The 17,897-nt window shown below is 39.3% G+C and overlaps 2 protein-coding genes across 3 annotated transcripts in view; one reads left to right on the top strand and one right to left on the bottom strand.

Annotated features, from left to right (window-relative positions):
• Window positions 1-4,182: 4,182 nt before the first annotated feature.
• On the bottom strand, window positions 4,183-10,546 carry LOC113146120 (ras-related protein Rab-7L1-like). 2 transcript variants are annotated; one of them, XM_026333411.1, is made up of 5 exons: window positions 10,017-10,546; window positions 7,557-7,628; window positions 7,303-7,484; window positions 6,219-6,340; window positions 4,183-4,969 (listed from the first exon to the last, which is right to left on the bottom strand). In XM_026333411.1, the coding sequence occupies exons 1-5, from the start codon at window positions 10,132-10,134 to the stop codon at window positions 4,846-4,848; spliced, it is 618 nt and encodes a 205-aa protein (XP_026189196.1). In that variant the 5' UTR covers window positions 10,135-10,546; the 3' UTR covers window positions 4,183-4,845. The 2 variants fall into 2 exon arrangements, with proteins under 2 accessions (XP_026189196.1, XP_026189197.1); XM_026333412.2 differs by lacking the exon at window positions 10,017-10,546 and adding an exon at window positions 7,802-8,175.
• A 1,812-nt stretch (window positions 10,547-12,358) lies between these two features.
• The window catches only part of tmem81 (transmembrane protein 81), a 47,844-nt gene continuing 42,305 nt past the window's right edge, over window positions 12,359-17,897 (top strand). Inside the window, exons 1-4 of the mRNA XM_026331621.1 lie at window positions 12,359-12,588; window positions 12,667-12,825; window positions 14,239-14,354; window positions 14,539-14,723. Coding sequence (XP_026187406.1) covers window positions 12,359-12,588; window positions 12,667-12,825; window positions 14,239-14,354; window positions 14,539-14,723 — 690 coding nt within the window. The remainder of the gene's footprint in view (window positions 12,589-12,666; window positions 12,826-14,238; window positions 14,355-14,538; window positions 14,724-17,897) is intronic.

The following is a 17,897-nucleotide window of genomic DNA, read 5'->3' as shown; positions in this document are numbered from 1 at the left end:
CCCTTCATGATCAAGCTCCTTCATACCTTAAAGACCTCATATTACCATATTATCCCAATAGAGCTCTTCACTTTCAGAGTGCAGGTCTACTTGTGGTTCCCAGAGTTTCCAAAAGCAGAATGGGAGGCAGAGTATTTAGTTATCAAGCTCCTCTCCTGTGGAACCAGCTCCCAGACTGGGTTCAGGAGGCAGACACTCTCTGTACTTTTAAGGCTAGACTTAAAACCTTCCTCTTTGACAAAGCATATAGTTAGGGCTGGCTTCAGGCAACCCTGAACATCCCTTAGTTATGCTGCTATAGGCCTAGACCATCGGTGCACTGAGCTCCCCTGGTTCTGCTGCAGGTTTTTTCTTCCGTTAAAGGGAGTTTTTCCTCTCCATTGTCGCCAAGTGCTTGCTCATGAGGGATTTGTTGGGTTTTTTGTTTTTGTAAAGTGCCTTGAGATGATTTGTATTGTGATTTGGCACTTTACAAATAAAATTGAATTGAATCCCCAGCAGACTGTAGCATGAAACAGCACACTTGCTACCATAGTTCAGTGGAATATGTGCACCATCTTCTTGCAGCTGTCTAAGGAGCTAAGCTGTCTCAGGAGGAAAAGTCGTCTCTGCCCTTTTTATATAGAACGTCTGTGTTAAGAGACCACTCGAACTTATTTTCCAGGTGCAAAACTAGATATTTGTAGGCTGGCACCACTTCACTGTCTGCACCACAGATGATGACTGGATGAAGAGGAGGTTTACTACTACCATCTCCTTGGTTTTAGAGGTGGTCAGAAGGAGGCAGTTTTTGTGACTCCAATCACTGAAGGATTTCATCAGGCCTCTGTACTCCTCTTCCTGTCCATTCCTGATACATACAACAATTGCAGTATCATCAGAATACTTCTGAATGTGGCAACACTTGTATGTGCAGTCTGTTGTGTACAGTGTGTACAGGAATGGAGCCAAAATAGTCCCCTGTGGAGCCTTTGTGCTGCTAAAAGATGATGCAGTTTTGCAGCCAGATGAACTGTGGCCTTTCTGTCAGGTAATCTGTGATCCAAATAAAAAAAACAAAAAATAAAACTTCAGTCATGATATTGATATATCAATATGTGAAGATGAAACATATATTTAGTCTTTGGGACAACAACCTGCATTTTAATATTTAGGAATGATTCCAGAACATTCTCTACAACATTCTCTCTGATACAGCAGATGTATGCATTAACAGTTAATGAGTGAGAATGAAGTACCGCTGACATGCTGTGAGCCACAAAATTATATAAATGGAAAAAATGTAATGAGTGAAGCATGGTGACATACTTATTGTGTGGTGACAGTAACATCCTGACAAATGACCACATCAAGCAACAAAATGCCCATCCAGCGGGACTTGAATATGTGAATGTCTGATCTAAAAAAAAAAAGCAGATGATCTGTCTAATACTTTTATAAGTTTTATGTTCAGGCCAAACACATGTTTTAGATTGTCATGTTCCCAGGTTTTACACAGCAACAAAATGAAAGAAGCTTTTTCTGTTGTCCATGGTTCCAGAAATAAAGGTCCTATTCAGACTGATGAGTCTGATGGAAAACATTTTTGAATTCATATTCACTTTGGATTCAGAAAACTTTCTTAAATGCACACTCATGTTATAAATTACTTGTTTCAAATGATTGAATAGCCCACTTGTCATGGTCCGGTCGGACCCTCCCTCCTATCCGATAAGACGATCCAATGCACCTGTGTTCTGATGATCAATTAGTCTCACCTGTCCCTCGTCCCTCAGCTGTCCATAAAGACGCCTACCACCCAGGAACGCACGTCCGATCTCATTAGTGACTGCTTGGCTTGTGACAATGCAGAACCTACCGCTATTCAAAGGACTCCATCCTCTCGACCTGGTTTCTCCAGAGCTCCGCACTACCTCTCCTACCAATTGACTTCCAGCCCTCCGGTACACCGATCTCCTGATTCCTACGTTTCTCCACGTTCCCTCACGCTGCAAATAAAGACTCCTGAAACCCTCGCTACTCAGTGTCCGCTGTATACCTTAACACCACTAGGCTGTGCACAGCTCAACAGGCCTAGGCTGCCTGTGAATTTTAAATATGACAAAAATGAAGAATTTAATGTGCTTATAACTCACCCAACTGTTGCTAAATGACCCAATATTAGGCCATTGACAGATGGAGTGTTTTGAAAGTTGGATGAGTTGTGAACAGTAAAGTAAGGACATTATCAAAGGATGGGGATGTGGCTTTCATACTGGGGGATAAACAAGCACATGCAGCTGACAGGAACTTAAAGTGCAGAAACAAACAGCACATCAAGGACCAATTCAACAGCAACAACCACCATAACATAAAAGGCATCAAAGCAATAATTGAAACCATTAATGAAGTGGTGATTTATTGGTGATTATGCCAGAGAAACTAAGTCAGTTTTATACCTGCTTTGATATTCACAAGAGGGGGGCAGCTCCACCCTTCAGTTCACACCCTGACGAGCGACCACTGGTCCTCTAGCACCACCAGTTGAGGACCAACCTGAAGAAAATGGCAAACAAAGCGACAAGCCCAAACTGACTGACAGTTCAGGTACTGAAAGCATGTGCAGACTAGCTGACAGAGGTGTTCACTAAGGTATTCAACCTTGCATTACAACAGTGTGCTGTTTTGTGTTTAAAATCTTCCATCATTATCCCAGTACCCAAAACAACATCTGTAAAGACTCTAAACAACTAATGCCTAGTTGCTCTCATACCAATAGTGATGTGTCTGTGCTTCAAGATTTTGCTGCTTCCCCACATTAGATCCATCTTTCCACCTGCTATTCACCCTCTTCACCTATGATCACACCCCCATGTACCCCTCCAATTCAATAACATTTGAGGAAAACAGTTGTTTTGCTGATCATTAACAACGATGAGATGGTCCAAAGTCTTAAGGTGGAACATTAAGCTGATTGGTGTAAGGACAGCAACATGGCCCTCAACACGCGTAAGATGATATCTGACTTCAGGAGTGCAGGAAGAACAGCCCACACCCCCTCCAAATATATGGAGAGGAGATGGAGAGTGTTAAAAGCTTGAACATCCTTGGAGGACCTTCAACACTTCAAGTCTGTTCAAAAAACCAAGATTGCTTTCCTTGAGGTGAAACAAGCCTGGCTTTTAACACAAGCTGCTACTAAACATCTATAGGACTACCATGAAGAGTGACATCACAATCTGCTCCCACACCTAGACAGAAGGCAAATACCATTGCTGGAGACAATAATCACAATGGACATCCATATTTTGACATCTGTCTGGTAAACAGTTTGGAATAAGATCATGTACCAAGAGACTGAGAAACAATTTCTTTCATTGAACTGCGGCCGCAATAAAAACCTCCTCAACGGCTTCCCTCTCTCACTACAAAAAGTCAGACTGACAACATGTTCACCTTTTAAGACAACTACATACACAGTATTGCACTTTTGGATTCTAGTAGTGTTGGGACTGTTATTACACTAGATTTTGACATTAAGAATACATGCACTTAGGCATGATGCAACATTATGAGCCTTTCACATTGCATCTAGAAATGTGTGGCATCTACCATCGCTAAGCAACCATGAGATGTCTGCCACATGACCACAAGGACGTTGCAGGATAAATCAAAATGCTGTGAAAGGCATGTGTTTTTGTGTTTCACACAACTTCATTCATTCATTCATTCACTCACACGCACGCACGCACGCACGCACGCACGCACAAACCTCTCATTAGCACAGGGATGACATGTCTGACTGACTCAGTTTGTTATGGAGGTGACTCGGCTGCTGTACTGACCATATATTCCTTCTGGTCATGTTATTTCTCTCCTCCTTGGCATCTTCACCCTAACTACCCTGGACTACAATAGTCATTATATTTGTAGATGCTGACACTGAGATCAAATAAATATGATGCAAAAAGTAAACTAAAAGAACTATTCACAAAGCAGCTGTGAGGGCCCCTGTTAAAATCATGCTTCATGAAAGGTCAAACAATAGGTCAATATGCCTGTAGTGTTAGGTTGCCAGGTGACCAATATTCACTTGTCAATAATAATGTAATGTATCACTTTCATGTGATTCTTTTAAATGGACTGAACAAATTTACATGAAGTGATTCTATATACAAGAATAATTTGACCAGGAAATCCAGCTGGTGCGATGAAACCATCTTTATTTTATTTACTGTACACAACATGCTATGAAACATAGTGAAGTATAACAAACACAATTTGGTTTAATTAATAATTTTGACAAATTCTGAAATCATCAGCACTGCTAATTTTCAGTCACAGTAGTGCAGAGTTGTCCAAACTATCATCGCCTGTGTGATTGAATTATTTGACTTCTTAGTGAGCCAAATGGATCTTCAGTAACTTACTGACATCAAAATGTTTTTAAATGTTATGTATTGCTTCAAGGTAAATTACCTGCTGGGACAATGTCTTAGGAGTCTTCAGATTTGGGAGCAAATTTTTGAGCTAACATCTTTTAGCTGTTTTGTGAATGCAGACTAGGGTTTTTGTCTCTATACTTCCATCCACACTGACTTCCAAGTTGTACAGCTAGTTAACGTTTGTTATCCAGGGATGATTATATGGGGAGTTGAAGTGAAGTTGAACACTACACATTCCTACATAACCATCAAGGATGTCTTACTTGATGCCTACTGGTGCTGCCTCATCCCTCTTCCACTGAGTCTCACTAAGTGCTTTGGGGGCAGGTTATGTGCCTTGCTCATTGGCACCTCAGGATCTAACTAAATGAATATGTGCTGATAATGTTTGTTTGGTCCTGTAGGTAATGAAAACATTGTTTCAGCAGCAGTTAACTCCTCTGCCAACATTATCATTGTCCAGGTGAGAAATAACACTGTCTTGAGGTCCAGGTTGAAGCTGGTCCAAACTAGACTGAACCAACAGAATCTCTTTAACCAGTCTCCTGAAACACAACAGATTTGAAACAAAATTTCATTCAGATCCTTATTTCATCGCTATTTTGATGCCAGCCTCCAAAATCTTCTTACTTGTGTCATTCAGGAATTCATATCTCATCCTATAAGGCAAATGGCATTCAGTCCAACTCCCTGAACTTATTTCTTGTTTCAATACAGTAGTACCGAAACAGACCAATTATGACTTTTGAGAAATAATGTAAAGAATCAATCGTTGTATAAATCATACACAATAGAACTGCAACAGCAAATATGTATTGTATGAAATGTAACTGCAACAATATTTTTTGATTATGTAATAAAGATATGTTAATATATTTAATACTTCAGTTAAGAAATGTTGTGTTTATTGATATTTGTGACTTTGATGAAGATCAGATCACATATAATGACAAACCAGCAAATTGCCAACAGTGCAATTACTTTTTCTTGCAAGTGTAATTCCATCAGAGTGAGGACATTTCGGCAAAGTGAGGACATTTTGGCCAGTCCCAACTTTGTCTCCTTACTCCTGTTTGGGTACTACGGCCACTATATCAGGGTTGAGGTAAGAGGTGAGATATTTAGTTGTGATGGTTTAGGTCAGGGTAAAGTGCTATGGTATGCATTTTGGCAATGAGTGTCCTCACAAAGATAGAAATATTTGTGTGTGTGTGTGTGTGTGTGTGCCTGGTGTTAGTATCCTTGTATGGACTGAAATCCTTTTTGCTGCAAACACTTACACTGTGGGTGCTAGATTCTGTGCACTTAGTTATAAACTTAGTTTATGGTTAGGGTTAGGGGTTATGGTATAAGGCAGTCAGTGGCTAAGCTTAGCATAAAGCATCAAGCAATAATTGAAAGTCAATGTAAGGTCTCCTAAAACAAAGGAAAAACAAATGTCCATGTTATTGTGTGTTTGTTTCTGGGATATTATGAGTCTCATGTAAATAGGCTGCAATGCTAACACATATCTCAGCCTAATGAAACTAATTCTACCCAGGAGTGTTTTTTATGTAATAGACATTGATAAGGAATGATTGTATTAATGACATACAGAGAATGGGTAAATTAAGAGATATCTTTGACAAAGACATATAAATGTACCAAAAACTCAGCAATTTCTGTCATGTAATTATCAAGAGTCATCTTTATTTATCTGTTACTATACTGTACAGTATATTTCCTTAAAATTTTCCTTTACTGCATCATTTTATCTCTCCATCTATCCTGATTTTTTATCTAATCTGAAGTTACCTCATTGCTTCTTCAATGTTCTTGTTCTCTTTGACTGAGGTCTCCATCCATGTAGCAAAGCCGTTGGCCTTACTGAACTTGTCAATATTCTCTGCTGACACAGCCCGCTGAGCTAGGTCACACTGAAGAGATACAGACAGGCAGTAAGGAGAAGGAAGACTACTTTAGTGCGAGTAGTTCACAATATTTATTGCTTGATGTGTTGAAGCTGCAGCAATGTAATTCCTTCTCTTCCATTTTGAATGCCTGTATGTGTGAAAAAGTTTGATCTTTTATAGTTGAGGTCAATAAAATCTCTCTCTTTCAGTGTAATAGTTCAGGTTTTGGGTGTAAACCAAACAGGAAAGAGTTTTAGAGAGAAAACAAAAGACTAAACAGGTGTTAAGCAAAATAAATGACTGTAGGCCATTTTAAAATAGATTTTTGATTTTGTTTGATTTTGATTTGATATGAACTATAGGGTTTCTCTCTTAACAATAATGTATAATACTCTGCTAAACAGAATGTTTCTCTGGGAACTAGTTTTAGAAGTTCAGGTTAAGGAAACATAGTGACAAAGTTTCTTAAAAGCATAAGATAAGATAGGATAAGATAAGAAAACCTTTATTTGTCCCACAATGGGGAAATTGCATTGCTGTAACAGCAAAGCACAAGTACACAAGATAGTGCCAAAAGTAGCAAAGATGTGAGATAAATAAGAAATTAAACATGTTAATAAAATACTATGTGGAATAAAACTATAAAGCTACAAAAACTATAAGTGTGTACAATATGTGCCTATGGGTATGTACAGTATATGGACATCTATAGATAAATAAATAAATATCAGGCAAAGTGAGTACAGTATATTGCAATGGTAGTGATTCACCTTATAATACAGTATTGCACATGATTACAGCAGATGGATAACAAATGTACATAATAATATCAATTACAGTTTTAATATAATAACATCAGCTTTTAGTTGATCTTATTTTTCATTGGATTCCCTAACAATTCCTCAAGATGTTGAGCACACCACTCATAAATTAGTACTGAGCCAGAAGGTTTTTCTGATATTCATTAGTTAAATGCACTGGGTTACCTTGTTGGCCAATAGGATGCAAGGGATAGAGTTTCCATTGGGCAGCATGGCCTTGTTGTCCAGGTCATTTTTCCAGTGGGGACAATTGAGGAAGCTGGATGAGCTGGTGACATCAAACATCACAATGCACCCCAGTGCACCTTTGTAATAGATCCTGGTCATGGATATGAACCGCTCCTGGCCTGGAGGGAGGACATAAAGCCACGGTGTCGTCAGTCCATACATTCATGTATCTACTGAAAAATGTTTTGTACCTGCAATATCCCATAGCTGAAGTCTGACTTTTTCTTTTTCTGACCACTTGAGTAGCTTCACGGAAAAGTCCACTAGAAAAATTAAAAAAAAAAGAAGATGTGAACAGCAATCTATGACTGAAAACAGTTCTAAAGCAATAACTCCTGTTTGAGGATGCTTTGCCTAATACTACAGTGCCCAGCATTTTTTTAAAGAATCTAAGTCATGCTGTTAGCTCTTTTACAGGGTATCATTAGCCACTTACACACAGCATTATGATTCACCATTTGCCCACTTCACCTCAGAATATCCTCCTCGTCTCAGTCCCAAGACTCCCACATCTTGGCAGTCGTGGCCTAATCGGACTTGTAACCTGAAAGTCACAGGTTCGAGTCTCAGATCTGGCAGGAATTGTCGTTGGGCAAGCGCCCAGCCAGCGCCTTGTCCACTCTCAATGCCACGATTGAGGTGAAACCCTTGTGCAAGGCACCGGAACCCCAGCTGTTCCGGGTGTGTGTGTTCACTACTGTGTGTGTGCACTTGGGTGGAAATGGAATTTCTCCATTGTGGGACTAATAAGGGAATTAGGTTTAAGTTTATCTACCTACCCATCTTTTTCCCATTCCCAGACCTTCCCCACCCACCTACACACCTGTTTATATTACCCTCATTAGCCCCTCTGCGTATACACCCATGGTAAAATATCAATTATTGTTTCAACTTAAATGTAGAAGTGAAGAGACAATCTTAAAATTTTACATCAAGTAAAAATTTCAAATTCATTCTTATACCACAGCCTGTTATCTTCATTATATACTGCATGTTCTGTAGGAATTTTGTCTAATTTAGCTAATTTAGGTTTTACATTTAACTGCTGTGGTCTGTCAAGGCAGTGTAGTCAATAACACTGCCACCTAAGAGCAAGAAGGTTCTGGGTTTTAATACTGTTGAACCTGGGTGTTTCTGTGTGGAGTTTGAATGTTCTCCAATGAGTTTTCTACATGTACTGCAGCTCCTCCCACAGTTCATGCAGTCTGGGTTTAGGTTATCTAGTGACTCTAAACTGCCCATAGGTGTAAATATAAGTGTGAGTGCCTGTCTCTATGTAGAGATGTGTAAGCCCTTTGATAAACTGGTGATAAGTCTGCCTATCATCCAGTGTCAGCTGGGATTGGCTTCAGACCTCACTGAGACCCTGAAATGGACTAAGAGGTATAGATTAAGAACTACTTTATTCATCTCAAACTGGGAAATTCCACTCTGCATTTAACCCACCCAAGTGCAAGTCCAACTCGCTAGGCCACGACTGGAAGGATGGATGAACTGGTGGTAGTTGTTTGAACTTACAAATGTCTGCTCAATTCAGGTGGTCTGTTTAAACTTCTGTTTTGATAATTTGATGTATTAATGTATTGAACAAGCAGCACAGTGAATTGGTGGTTTGTGCTCTTGTCTCACAGCAAGAAAGGCCCTGGTTTGAAACTCAGCAGGGACCTTTCTGTGTGGAGTTTGCATGTTCTCCCTGTGCTTGTGTGGGTTTTCTCCAGGTACTCCAGTTTCCTATCATAGTCCAAAAACATGTATGTCAGGTTGATTGGTGATTCTAAATTGCCTATAGGAGTGAGTGGTTGTTTGTCTATATGCAGCCCTGTGATGGACTGGTGACCTGTCTTGGGTGTACCCCTCCATTTTGCCTGAAAAGAGCTGGGATAGGTTCCAGCAGATCTGTGTGACCCTAAAAAGGAATAAGCAGGTATAGATAATGGATGGATGGAATTTATTGCGTATTGCCCGACAGTCCTCTAAAATTAACCATCCATTTAAACATAACACTTGTGGATAACTGTTAATTATCTCTTCAAATTGATAGAATGAACCATAGTTCTTCATTTTGATTGATGACGTTGCTCCTGTTGGAGTCACTTTGTATGAGAGTTGGTACAAAGGTGTCATATTATGCTGCAGTGACTTTGTTCAGTGGTAAGTGTGGACTGAATTCAGTTTTAACCTTCATCATGGGTAGACTTGTTTTTAGTATTATCCAAAGAAACAAACAGGTCACACTGCACACCTCTTTTGAGAGTTAAAGGTTAACCAACTAGTCCTTTGATATGAAATACAACTGTTCCATGTTCTTAATACCACTACTTGCCATGTATTTAGTGAATGCACAATTTACTTTTCTCTGTGTATAGGCTCTACAAACATATTATAAAATAAAACACAATGAACATAAAGAATAGTAAAAAAAAAGACAGTATGCACTAAATATACTTTAAGTTATTTTCACGGATTCAATGTGAACTTTCTGAATAAAAAGTGGAATCAGACTGCCTTTGTCAGTTGAAAATCAGTTTTTGAGAAACTGTTGCACCTGTATGACAAGGTATTTTGGACAAGCTTGAAAAACACATAGACATACACATATAACAACAACAACCCAGATAATGATCCTGTACAGTAAAATAAATCAGCCATACCTCCAACCGTCATTTTGTAGTTTTTGCTGAACTGTCCGTTGACATAGCGATGCACAAAAGAAGACTTCCCAACATTTCCATCACCAACAATTAATATTTTTAGCAGGTACTCAGTCATTGCTGCACTCCGTCAGACAACAACATATGAGAAGTTCCAGTAATAAAAGGTGCCAGTGGTCAAAGTTCAAACCTTATATCAGGAAACGTAATCTGTGAAATAATCTATAAATAATAAAGTTGTTTGCCTGTGACGCAGCAAATACTCTACCATAACACACCTCGATTCAACTAATAAGAGCCTTTCTTTTCGTTTGTTGTTTTAAGTACATTTCAGGTTTTAAATGTTCACTGATAGTACGTACTTCAAATATAAACCCTCTGCTACTAAGCCCAAAATGAACATTAACATGAACTTGTTTAGAGACACTATGTCAAATCTAAACCTAAAGCAATTTATTCTAACCCTAACTCTATACAGTGCTGACTGTCCTTTTCTCCGTGTAGCATAAAGTGTTACTTTCTGCAAGGAAGTTGCCACAGCCCATAAATAGTTCAGTGACATAAACCACGCCTTCATGCACCAGGAAGCTGTTAATCAATCTGTGTAGGTGTTGGTTAACCTTTGTTTCTCTCTCCTAATGCTCTCTGGTCCTTCAGTGTTTGAAATGAACTATCACCCACATGTACATTTGCAACAGGAATTGTACTCAGCCCATTGATACAGAAGGCCTTACATAATAAATTGTTGAAAGTTGGCTGAAGCTGGAAAAGTCAGGGAAGGAGTCGACCGAAAAAATACACAAACTGAAATAATTTTTTTGCTTTTTATGCACCAAAAAATATTATTCAAACACTGATGCATCTTACTGTTGTGCTCCAGCATTGTCAAAGAGTAAGTCAGAGCGTTTACTATCACACCATTTACCCAGTATGCAAATATTTACAACTGCAATGCACCATAATCACATGTTGCAACTGGTGACTATTTCACTGCTTGGCTTCAAGGTGTGATGAGTAATATAATATGAAAATTTGGCTTGGAAAAAACCTAATATTACAAAAATGTCAGGATATTAAAGTCATAACTTTGCAAAAAACTGTGAGAATTGTAAAAGAATAAAGTTCCCTTTTAGTAGAGAGGTAAGAGAAGACACTTATATGACACTGAATTGACCACATCACCCCTGTTTTAACGTCTTTACACTTGCTCCCTGTTAAATTTAGAATTGATTTTAAGAGTTTACTTGACAATTTTAAGGTTCTCCATGTCCTGGCCCCGGCCTACATGGTGGACCTTTTAACCCTGTATGCACCTTCAAGTTGTTTCATATCCTCACATGATACACTTATAGTTTTTCGAGCTACCCAGCTAAAAACAAACGGTGACAGAGCCTTTGCTGTAAGGGCACCAAGACCCTGGAATGAGTTGTAAATTTGGTAGGCAGGATCATTGTCTTCTTTTAAGTCTTTGTTAAAATCATGTTTTTACAGACTTGCCTATCTGAAACCACTTATATTGTTTTATGTATATGTTTATTTGATATTATTATTATTATGTTACCTTTTTTTTAGCAAAGAACCTCATTATTCTTAACTGAGCTTCTAAAGGAAAAATAGTACAGATGAATGGAAAAAAATCCTTATGATTAATTAAAGATTCCATTCTTCCATCCTTTGCAGTCTTTATCTGACACCTGCTGGTCATGTTACAAACTGTACAACAGAGCACATGCAGCAGCAAGTGTTCACTCCTCTAGTGAAACATTCTATATCAAGAAAAGGAATTATCTCAGTTTTCAGAAGTTTACATTTAAATATATGCCTTCTGTGCTTCTCTGTATTACATCAGAGAAAACCATTAAAAAAATAATTATTTGTGAATTTTATTTTGTAAATAAATTAAGTTAACCTATCAACAACATAAAGAGCAACGAAATAAACACTGACATCAATGTGTTGCTAAAGCCTCTACCCTTTTTTGCCACAATGCTTAACTTCACAAAGTTAAAAAAGGTATAAATTTGTTTTATTTTTGTACTTTTTGTTTGATGGATTTCCAAATGTTGAATTAAAATAAATAGTGGAATAGCAGTTATCTTCCTACACAGGCCTGCAGCCTGGAACCCTTGTTGTCACAACACAGCATTCAATTCAATTCAAAATACAATCCATTAACTGATCCGGCAGATGCAGCAGTTTGCACTCCTGTAGGTTTTATTCCACCTCTTCATTCTATATTTGATTTAGCTTTTACAAAGAAGATGAGTTGCATCTTAACTTTTTTAACTGAAGTAGAAAACTAAAAGCTCTTTTTTTCTGCAGGTTTACCATTAAACCTTAAAATGCAATATGTTTCTGCAAGACTTTGCCTACTTCTCCTCATCCTCTTCCACTCTCGGACCTCAGTAGGCCTTAAGGAGATGGATAAAGTGTCATTAGAGGTCATTGTTAACAGCTCCCCTTGCAGTACCACATGTGGTCTTGGGCTGAAAACTCAAATGCTATGTCTACTAAAAGATAGCGAGAGAGCAATGGAAGAAGACGTAAGGAGCAAACATGGAACAGAGGTATCACAGAAACATAGTAAACATCTAAAATGTGAACGTAACATGGAAAATATCTCAGACTTCATTTTCATCTGCACATGATAATCTGGATGGAAGGTGTCAGAGGAATGTCATGTCCGTAAAGTGACGTGTTTGGAATCATGGCAGTGTGGGCTCAGGACAATGAGTGTGACTTCAGGACAGAGAGTGGAGATTGACTGTCTGGAAGAGGTCATGGAGGTGATGGGGAAGTTCTCCTTTAGGTGAGGGTAAGGAATCGGGTTAGCAAAGTCACACTGTCAAACTGTGACACACTGTCACTGTCAAACACACACACACACACACACACACATATATATATATATAATGATATATAATGACACATATATATATATACTTACTATACTATACTATATATGATACAAGAAGTGGCTGATATCGAAAAGTCCTACCGGTGGCTGGAAAAAGCTGGACTGAAAGACAGCACAGAGGCACTAATCGTAGCAGCACAAGAACAGGCCCTGAGCACAAGATCGATAGAGGCCGGGGTCTACCACACCAGGCAGGACCGCATGTGCAGGCTGTGCAAAGACCCTGAGACAATCCAGCACATAACAGCAGGTTGTAAGATGCTAGCAGGCAGAGCGTACATGGAACGCCATAACCAAGTGGCCGGCATAGTGTACAGGAACATCTGTGCCGAGTATGGGCTGGAGGTCCCAAGGTCAAAATGGGACACACCTCCAAAGGTGAGGGAGAATGACCGAGCTAAGATCCTGTGGGACTTCCAGATACAGACCGACAAACGGGTGATGGCTAACCAACCGGACATAATAGTGGTGGACAAACAGCAGAAGAAAGCCGTAGTGGTAGATGTAGCAATCCCAAGTGACAGCAACATCAGAAAGAAGGAACATGAGAAGCTGGAGAAATACCAAGGGCTTAAAGAAGAGCTAGAAAAGATGTGGAAGGTGAAGGCAACAGTGGTCCCCGTGGTAATCAATACCCTCGGGGCTGTGACCCCCAAACTGGGAGAGTGGCTCCAACAGATCCCAGGAACAGCAACAGAGATCTCAGTCCAGAAGAGCGCAGTGCTAGGAACAGCTAAGATACTGTGAAGAACCCTCAATCTCCCAGGCCTCTGGTAGAGGACCCAAGATTGAGGAAGACACACACACACCACCCATAGGGGTGAGAAGGGAATTTTTTTTTATTATATATATATATTTTTTCCTTCTCACCCCTATGGGTGGTGTGTGTGTCTTCCTCAATCTCGGGTCCTCTACCGAAGGCCTGGGAGTTTGAGGGTTCTTTGCAGTATCTTAGCTGTTAGCTGTTCTTCCACATCTTTTCTAGCTGTTCTTTCAGCCCCTGGTATTTTCAAGCTTCTCATGTTCCTTTTTTCTGATGTTGCTATCACTTGGGATTACTACATCTACCACTATGGCTTTCTTCTGTTGTTTGGCTTAGTGGTTAAGGCCACTGACTTTGGGGTGGGGGAGATCAAAGAGTTGGGGGTTTTTGTCCTGACCATCAAAATTATATATGTATATATATATGTGTGTGTGTGTGTGTGTGTGAATGAATCAGCTTCATCCCATTATATGAGAATAGCTCTCTATGGACAACAAAATGTGATCAATGAAAGTTTGGGCTATATGTTTTTAATGGTCCAGAGTGTTGTGGCGCTATGCACGAGGAATAATCACCTCTGATGACTCTCTATTTGCTCATTGGGAAGCTCCTGAGCTGGATCGGGTGATTCTAGACCCCATCAGTGAGGAGGATGCAGGTAAACACTTTTATGCCTGTATACAAACAGACCCATGTTGTGACATGAAATATCTTTAGTGTAGTACTGAAATGTGGGTCTTTATTACAAAACTAACAAAGAAATACAGCACAGAAATATGGATGCCTATGGATGCACCAAAGAACAGACACAAACACCAAGTATGTAATTATGATATTTTCAGGTACATATTGCTGTGATGTACAGGATACCTCTTTCCGCCTGGTGAAGAGGGCTTACTGGGGGATTCGCGTTTTGCCTGTTGGGGTTATCAGTCTGAACTATGAACGTTCTGTGGCCCAATGGGATTCAAGTGGAAACCAGCAGGTGACAAAACGGCATGACTACAGGAGGACCCTTCTTTACATGGTATGGTTTAGTTTAAAAAGTAATATTTTTGTGGATTCATTACTGTGGATACAAATACAAAATAATATATAGCCTATATAAATAGTGAAATATTCTTCTTGTGAGCCATTGCATTTTAACTAATGAATACTGTGGATACAAATGCAAATATATATAGCCAATATACAGTGGGTACGGAAAGTATTCAGACCCCTTTAAATTTTTCACTCTTTGTGTCATTGCAGCCATTTGCCAAAATCAAAAAAGTTCATTTTGTACACTCAGCACCCCATCTTGACAGAAAAAAAAACAGAAATGTAGAAATTTTTTCAAATTTATTAAAAAACAAAAACTGAAATATCACATGGTCTTAAGTATTCAGACCCTGTGCTCAGTATTGAGTAGAAGCACCCTTTTGAGCTAGTACAGCCATGAGTCTTCTTGGGAATGATGCAACAAGTTTTTCACACCTGGATTTGGGGATCCTCTGCCATTCTTCCTTGCAGATCCTCTCCAGTTCTGTCAGGTTGGATGGTGAACGTTGGTGGACAGCCATTTTCAGGTCTCTCCAGAGATGCTCAATTGGGTTTAGGTCAGGGCTCTGGCTGGGCCAGTCAAGAACGGTCACAGAGTTATTCCGAAGCCACTCCTTTGTTATTTTAGCTGTGTGCTTAGGGTCATTGTCCTGTTGAAAGGTGAACCTTCGGCCCAGTCTGAGGTCCTGAGCACTCTGGAAGAGGTTTTCTTCCAGGATATCTCTGTACTTGGCCGCATTCATCTTTCCTTCAATTGCAACCAGTCGTCCTGCCCCTGCAGCTGAAAAACACCCCCACAACATGATGCTCCCACCACTATGTTTCACTGTAGGGATTGTATTGGGCAGGTGATGAGCAGTGCCTGGTTTTCTCCACACATACCGCTTAGAATTAACGCCAAAAAGTGCAATCTTGGTCTCATCAGACCAGAGAATCTTATTTCTCATAGTCTGGGAGTCCTTCATGTGTTTTTTGGTAAACTCTATGCAGGCTTTCATGTGTCTTGCACTGAGGAGATGCTTCCGTTGGGCCAGTCTGCCATAAAGCCCCGACTGGTGGAGGGCTGCAGTGATAGTCGACTTTGTGGAACTTTCTCCCATCTCCCTATTGCATCTCTGGAGCTCAGCCACAGTGATCTTTGGGTTCTTCTTTACCTCTCTCACCAAGGCTCTTCTCCCACGATTGCTCAGTTTGGCAGGACGTCCAGGTCTAGGAAGAGTTCTGGTCGTCCCAAACTTTTTCCATTTGAGGATTATGGAGGCCACTGTGCTTTTAGGAACCTTGAGTGCTGCAGAAATTCTTTTCTTTTCTTGGCCAGATCTGTGCCTTGCCACAATTCTGTCTCTGAGCTCCTTGGGCCGTTCCTTCGACCTCATGATTCTCATTTGCTCTGACATGCACTGTGAGCTGTAAGGTCTTATATAGACAGGTGTGTGCCTTTCCTAATCAAGTCCAATCAGTTTAATTAAACACAGCTGGACTCCAATGAAGGAGCAGAACCATCTCAAGGAGGATCAGAAGAAATGGACAGCATGTGAGTTAAATATGAGTGTCACTGCAAAGGGTCTGAATACTTATGACCATGTGATATTTCAGTTTTTCTTTTTTAATAAATTAGCAAAAATTTCTACATTTCTGTTTTTTTCTGTCAAGATGGGGTGCTGAGTGTACATTAATGAGAAATAAAATGAACTTTTTTGATTTTGGCAAATGGCTGCAATGACACAAAGAGTGAAAAATTTAAAGGGGTCTGAATACTTTCCGTACCCACTGTATATATAGTAAATAGTGAAATCTTTTTGAAATTGCAAAAACATTTGACATTTGAAATAAAATGTTTCTTATTTAGCTTAAATCATTCAATTCACAAAAACTTTTATTGGCAATGGCAAAATAAAACCTGGCAGTGCATTTGCTATGTCTGAACACACAGGTGCTATTGAGTTTGAGCCTTGCATGTGTCGTGGCTGCACTAACACTGCTGAGCCTGGTCTGGACAATAAAGAGGAGAACATTCAAGAATTTTGACAGATGTTGCTGATTTGATTTAATTTTTGCTCCATGTGGATAATACCTCAATAAAAAAGAACTTCTTAGAAATAAAAGATGGTACCTAACCATATACCTAAACATGAAATGTTGCACAGTTTGCTGGTACAGAAAAAACAGGGCTTGTCACTCTGCTGAGGCAGAGGAATGCATGGGCCTGGTTTCCCTTTTCGACAGAAGACATTTTGATATGTGAAAGAAATGTGCATAGGTGTAAATTTAAAAAAAATGATTGAATTCCATCTGCTTTCTTCATGTTTCAGACTGTGTGTGCTGTATGTGCTAACTCAAGAAGGGTCTTTAAAAAACAACTTTTGTTAGAAGGTGGGTTTCCATCAACTTGTTTCAATGAATATGTTTAATTTGTGCACATAAAGGTCAGGAGTGGAAAGTTAACTAATTTAAAAATATATCTAGTAAAACTATAAAATAAAAAAAGTAAAAGTTGCATCACTAAAAGAAAAATGTGATAAGGTGCTAATTGACTTAAATTAATCACAACATGCACAGATTTTGCCATTTAAACACACACTGAAGAGAAAAAAAACTTAACTACAAACCTCTTTGGCATGATAAGGAGGCTGTAACATTCCTCAAATGAATACATGAAACAAACAAAAATACTCTAATAGACTGGTGATCCTTCCTCTCTCCCAATGTCAGCTGGGATTGACTCCAGCCTCCCTACGACCCTGGATGTTCCAAGATAAGTAGTAGATAATGGATGGAGGGAACAAGCAGAAATATCCTGTTTACAGCATGTTTTGTACTGACACTTCTGTACCCTCTTCTGCTATGGTTTAATGAAACTCGGCTACAAAACTAACATCACCTGCTGTTTATGTTGATGAACTAACTTCCACAATTCACATATCTGCAGTGGATGAAAATATGCTTTGTACTATGTTTGGATGGAAACTTGCAATGTCATGACTCAAAGGTAAACTGAACTGAGCCATTGCATTTCCAACATTGACAAGTCAGGCTGTATGCTGTGAAAAACACCTACAAAGTTAATTTTTATTGAAACTTCAAATACTTTTACCAACAAAACACTTCTGTACTTGCAGGACTTTGACTTAATAGATTATTTATAAAGCTGTTCCAATAT

Source organism: Mastacembelus armatus, chromosome 7 (genome assembly GCF_900324485.2).
Source record: "Mastacembelus armatus chromosome 7, fMasArm1.2, whole genome shotgun sequence".
NCBI classification, from domain to species: Eukaryota; Metazoa; Chordata; class Actinopteri; order Synbranchiformes; family Mastacembelidae; genus Mastacembelus; species Mastacembelus armatus.
The sequence above is the reverse complement of the archived record's forward strand: the minus strand, read 5'-3'. Positions and strand labels throughout refer to the sequence as shown.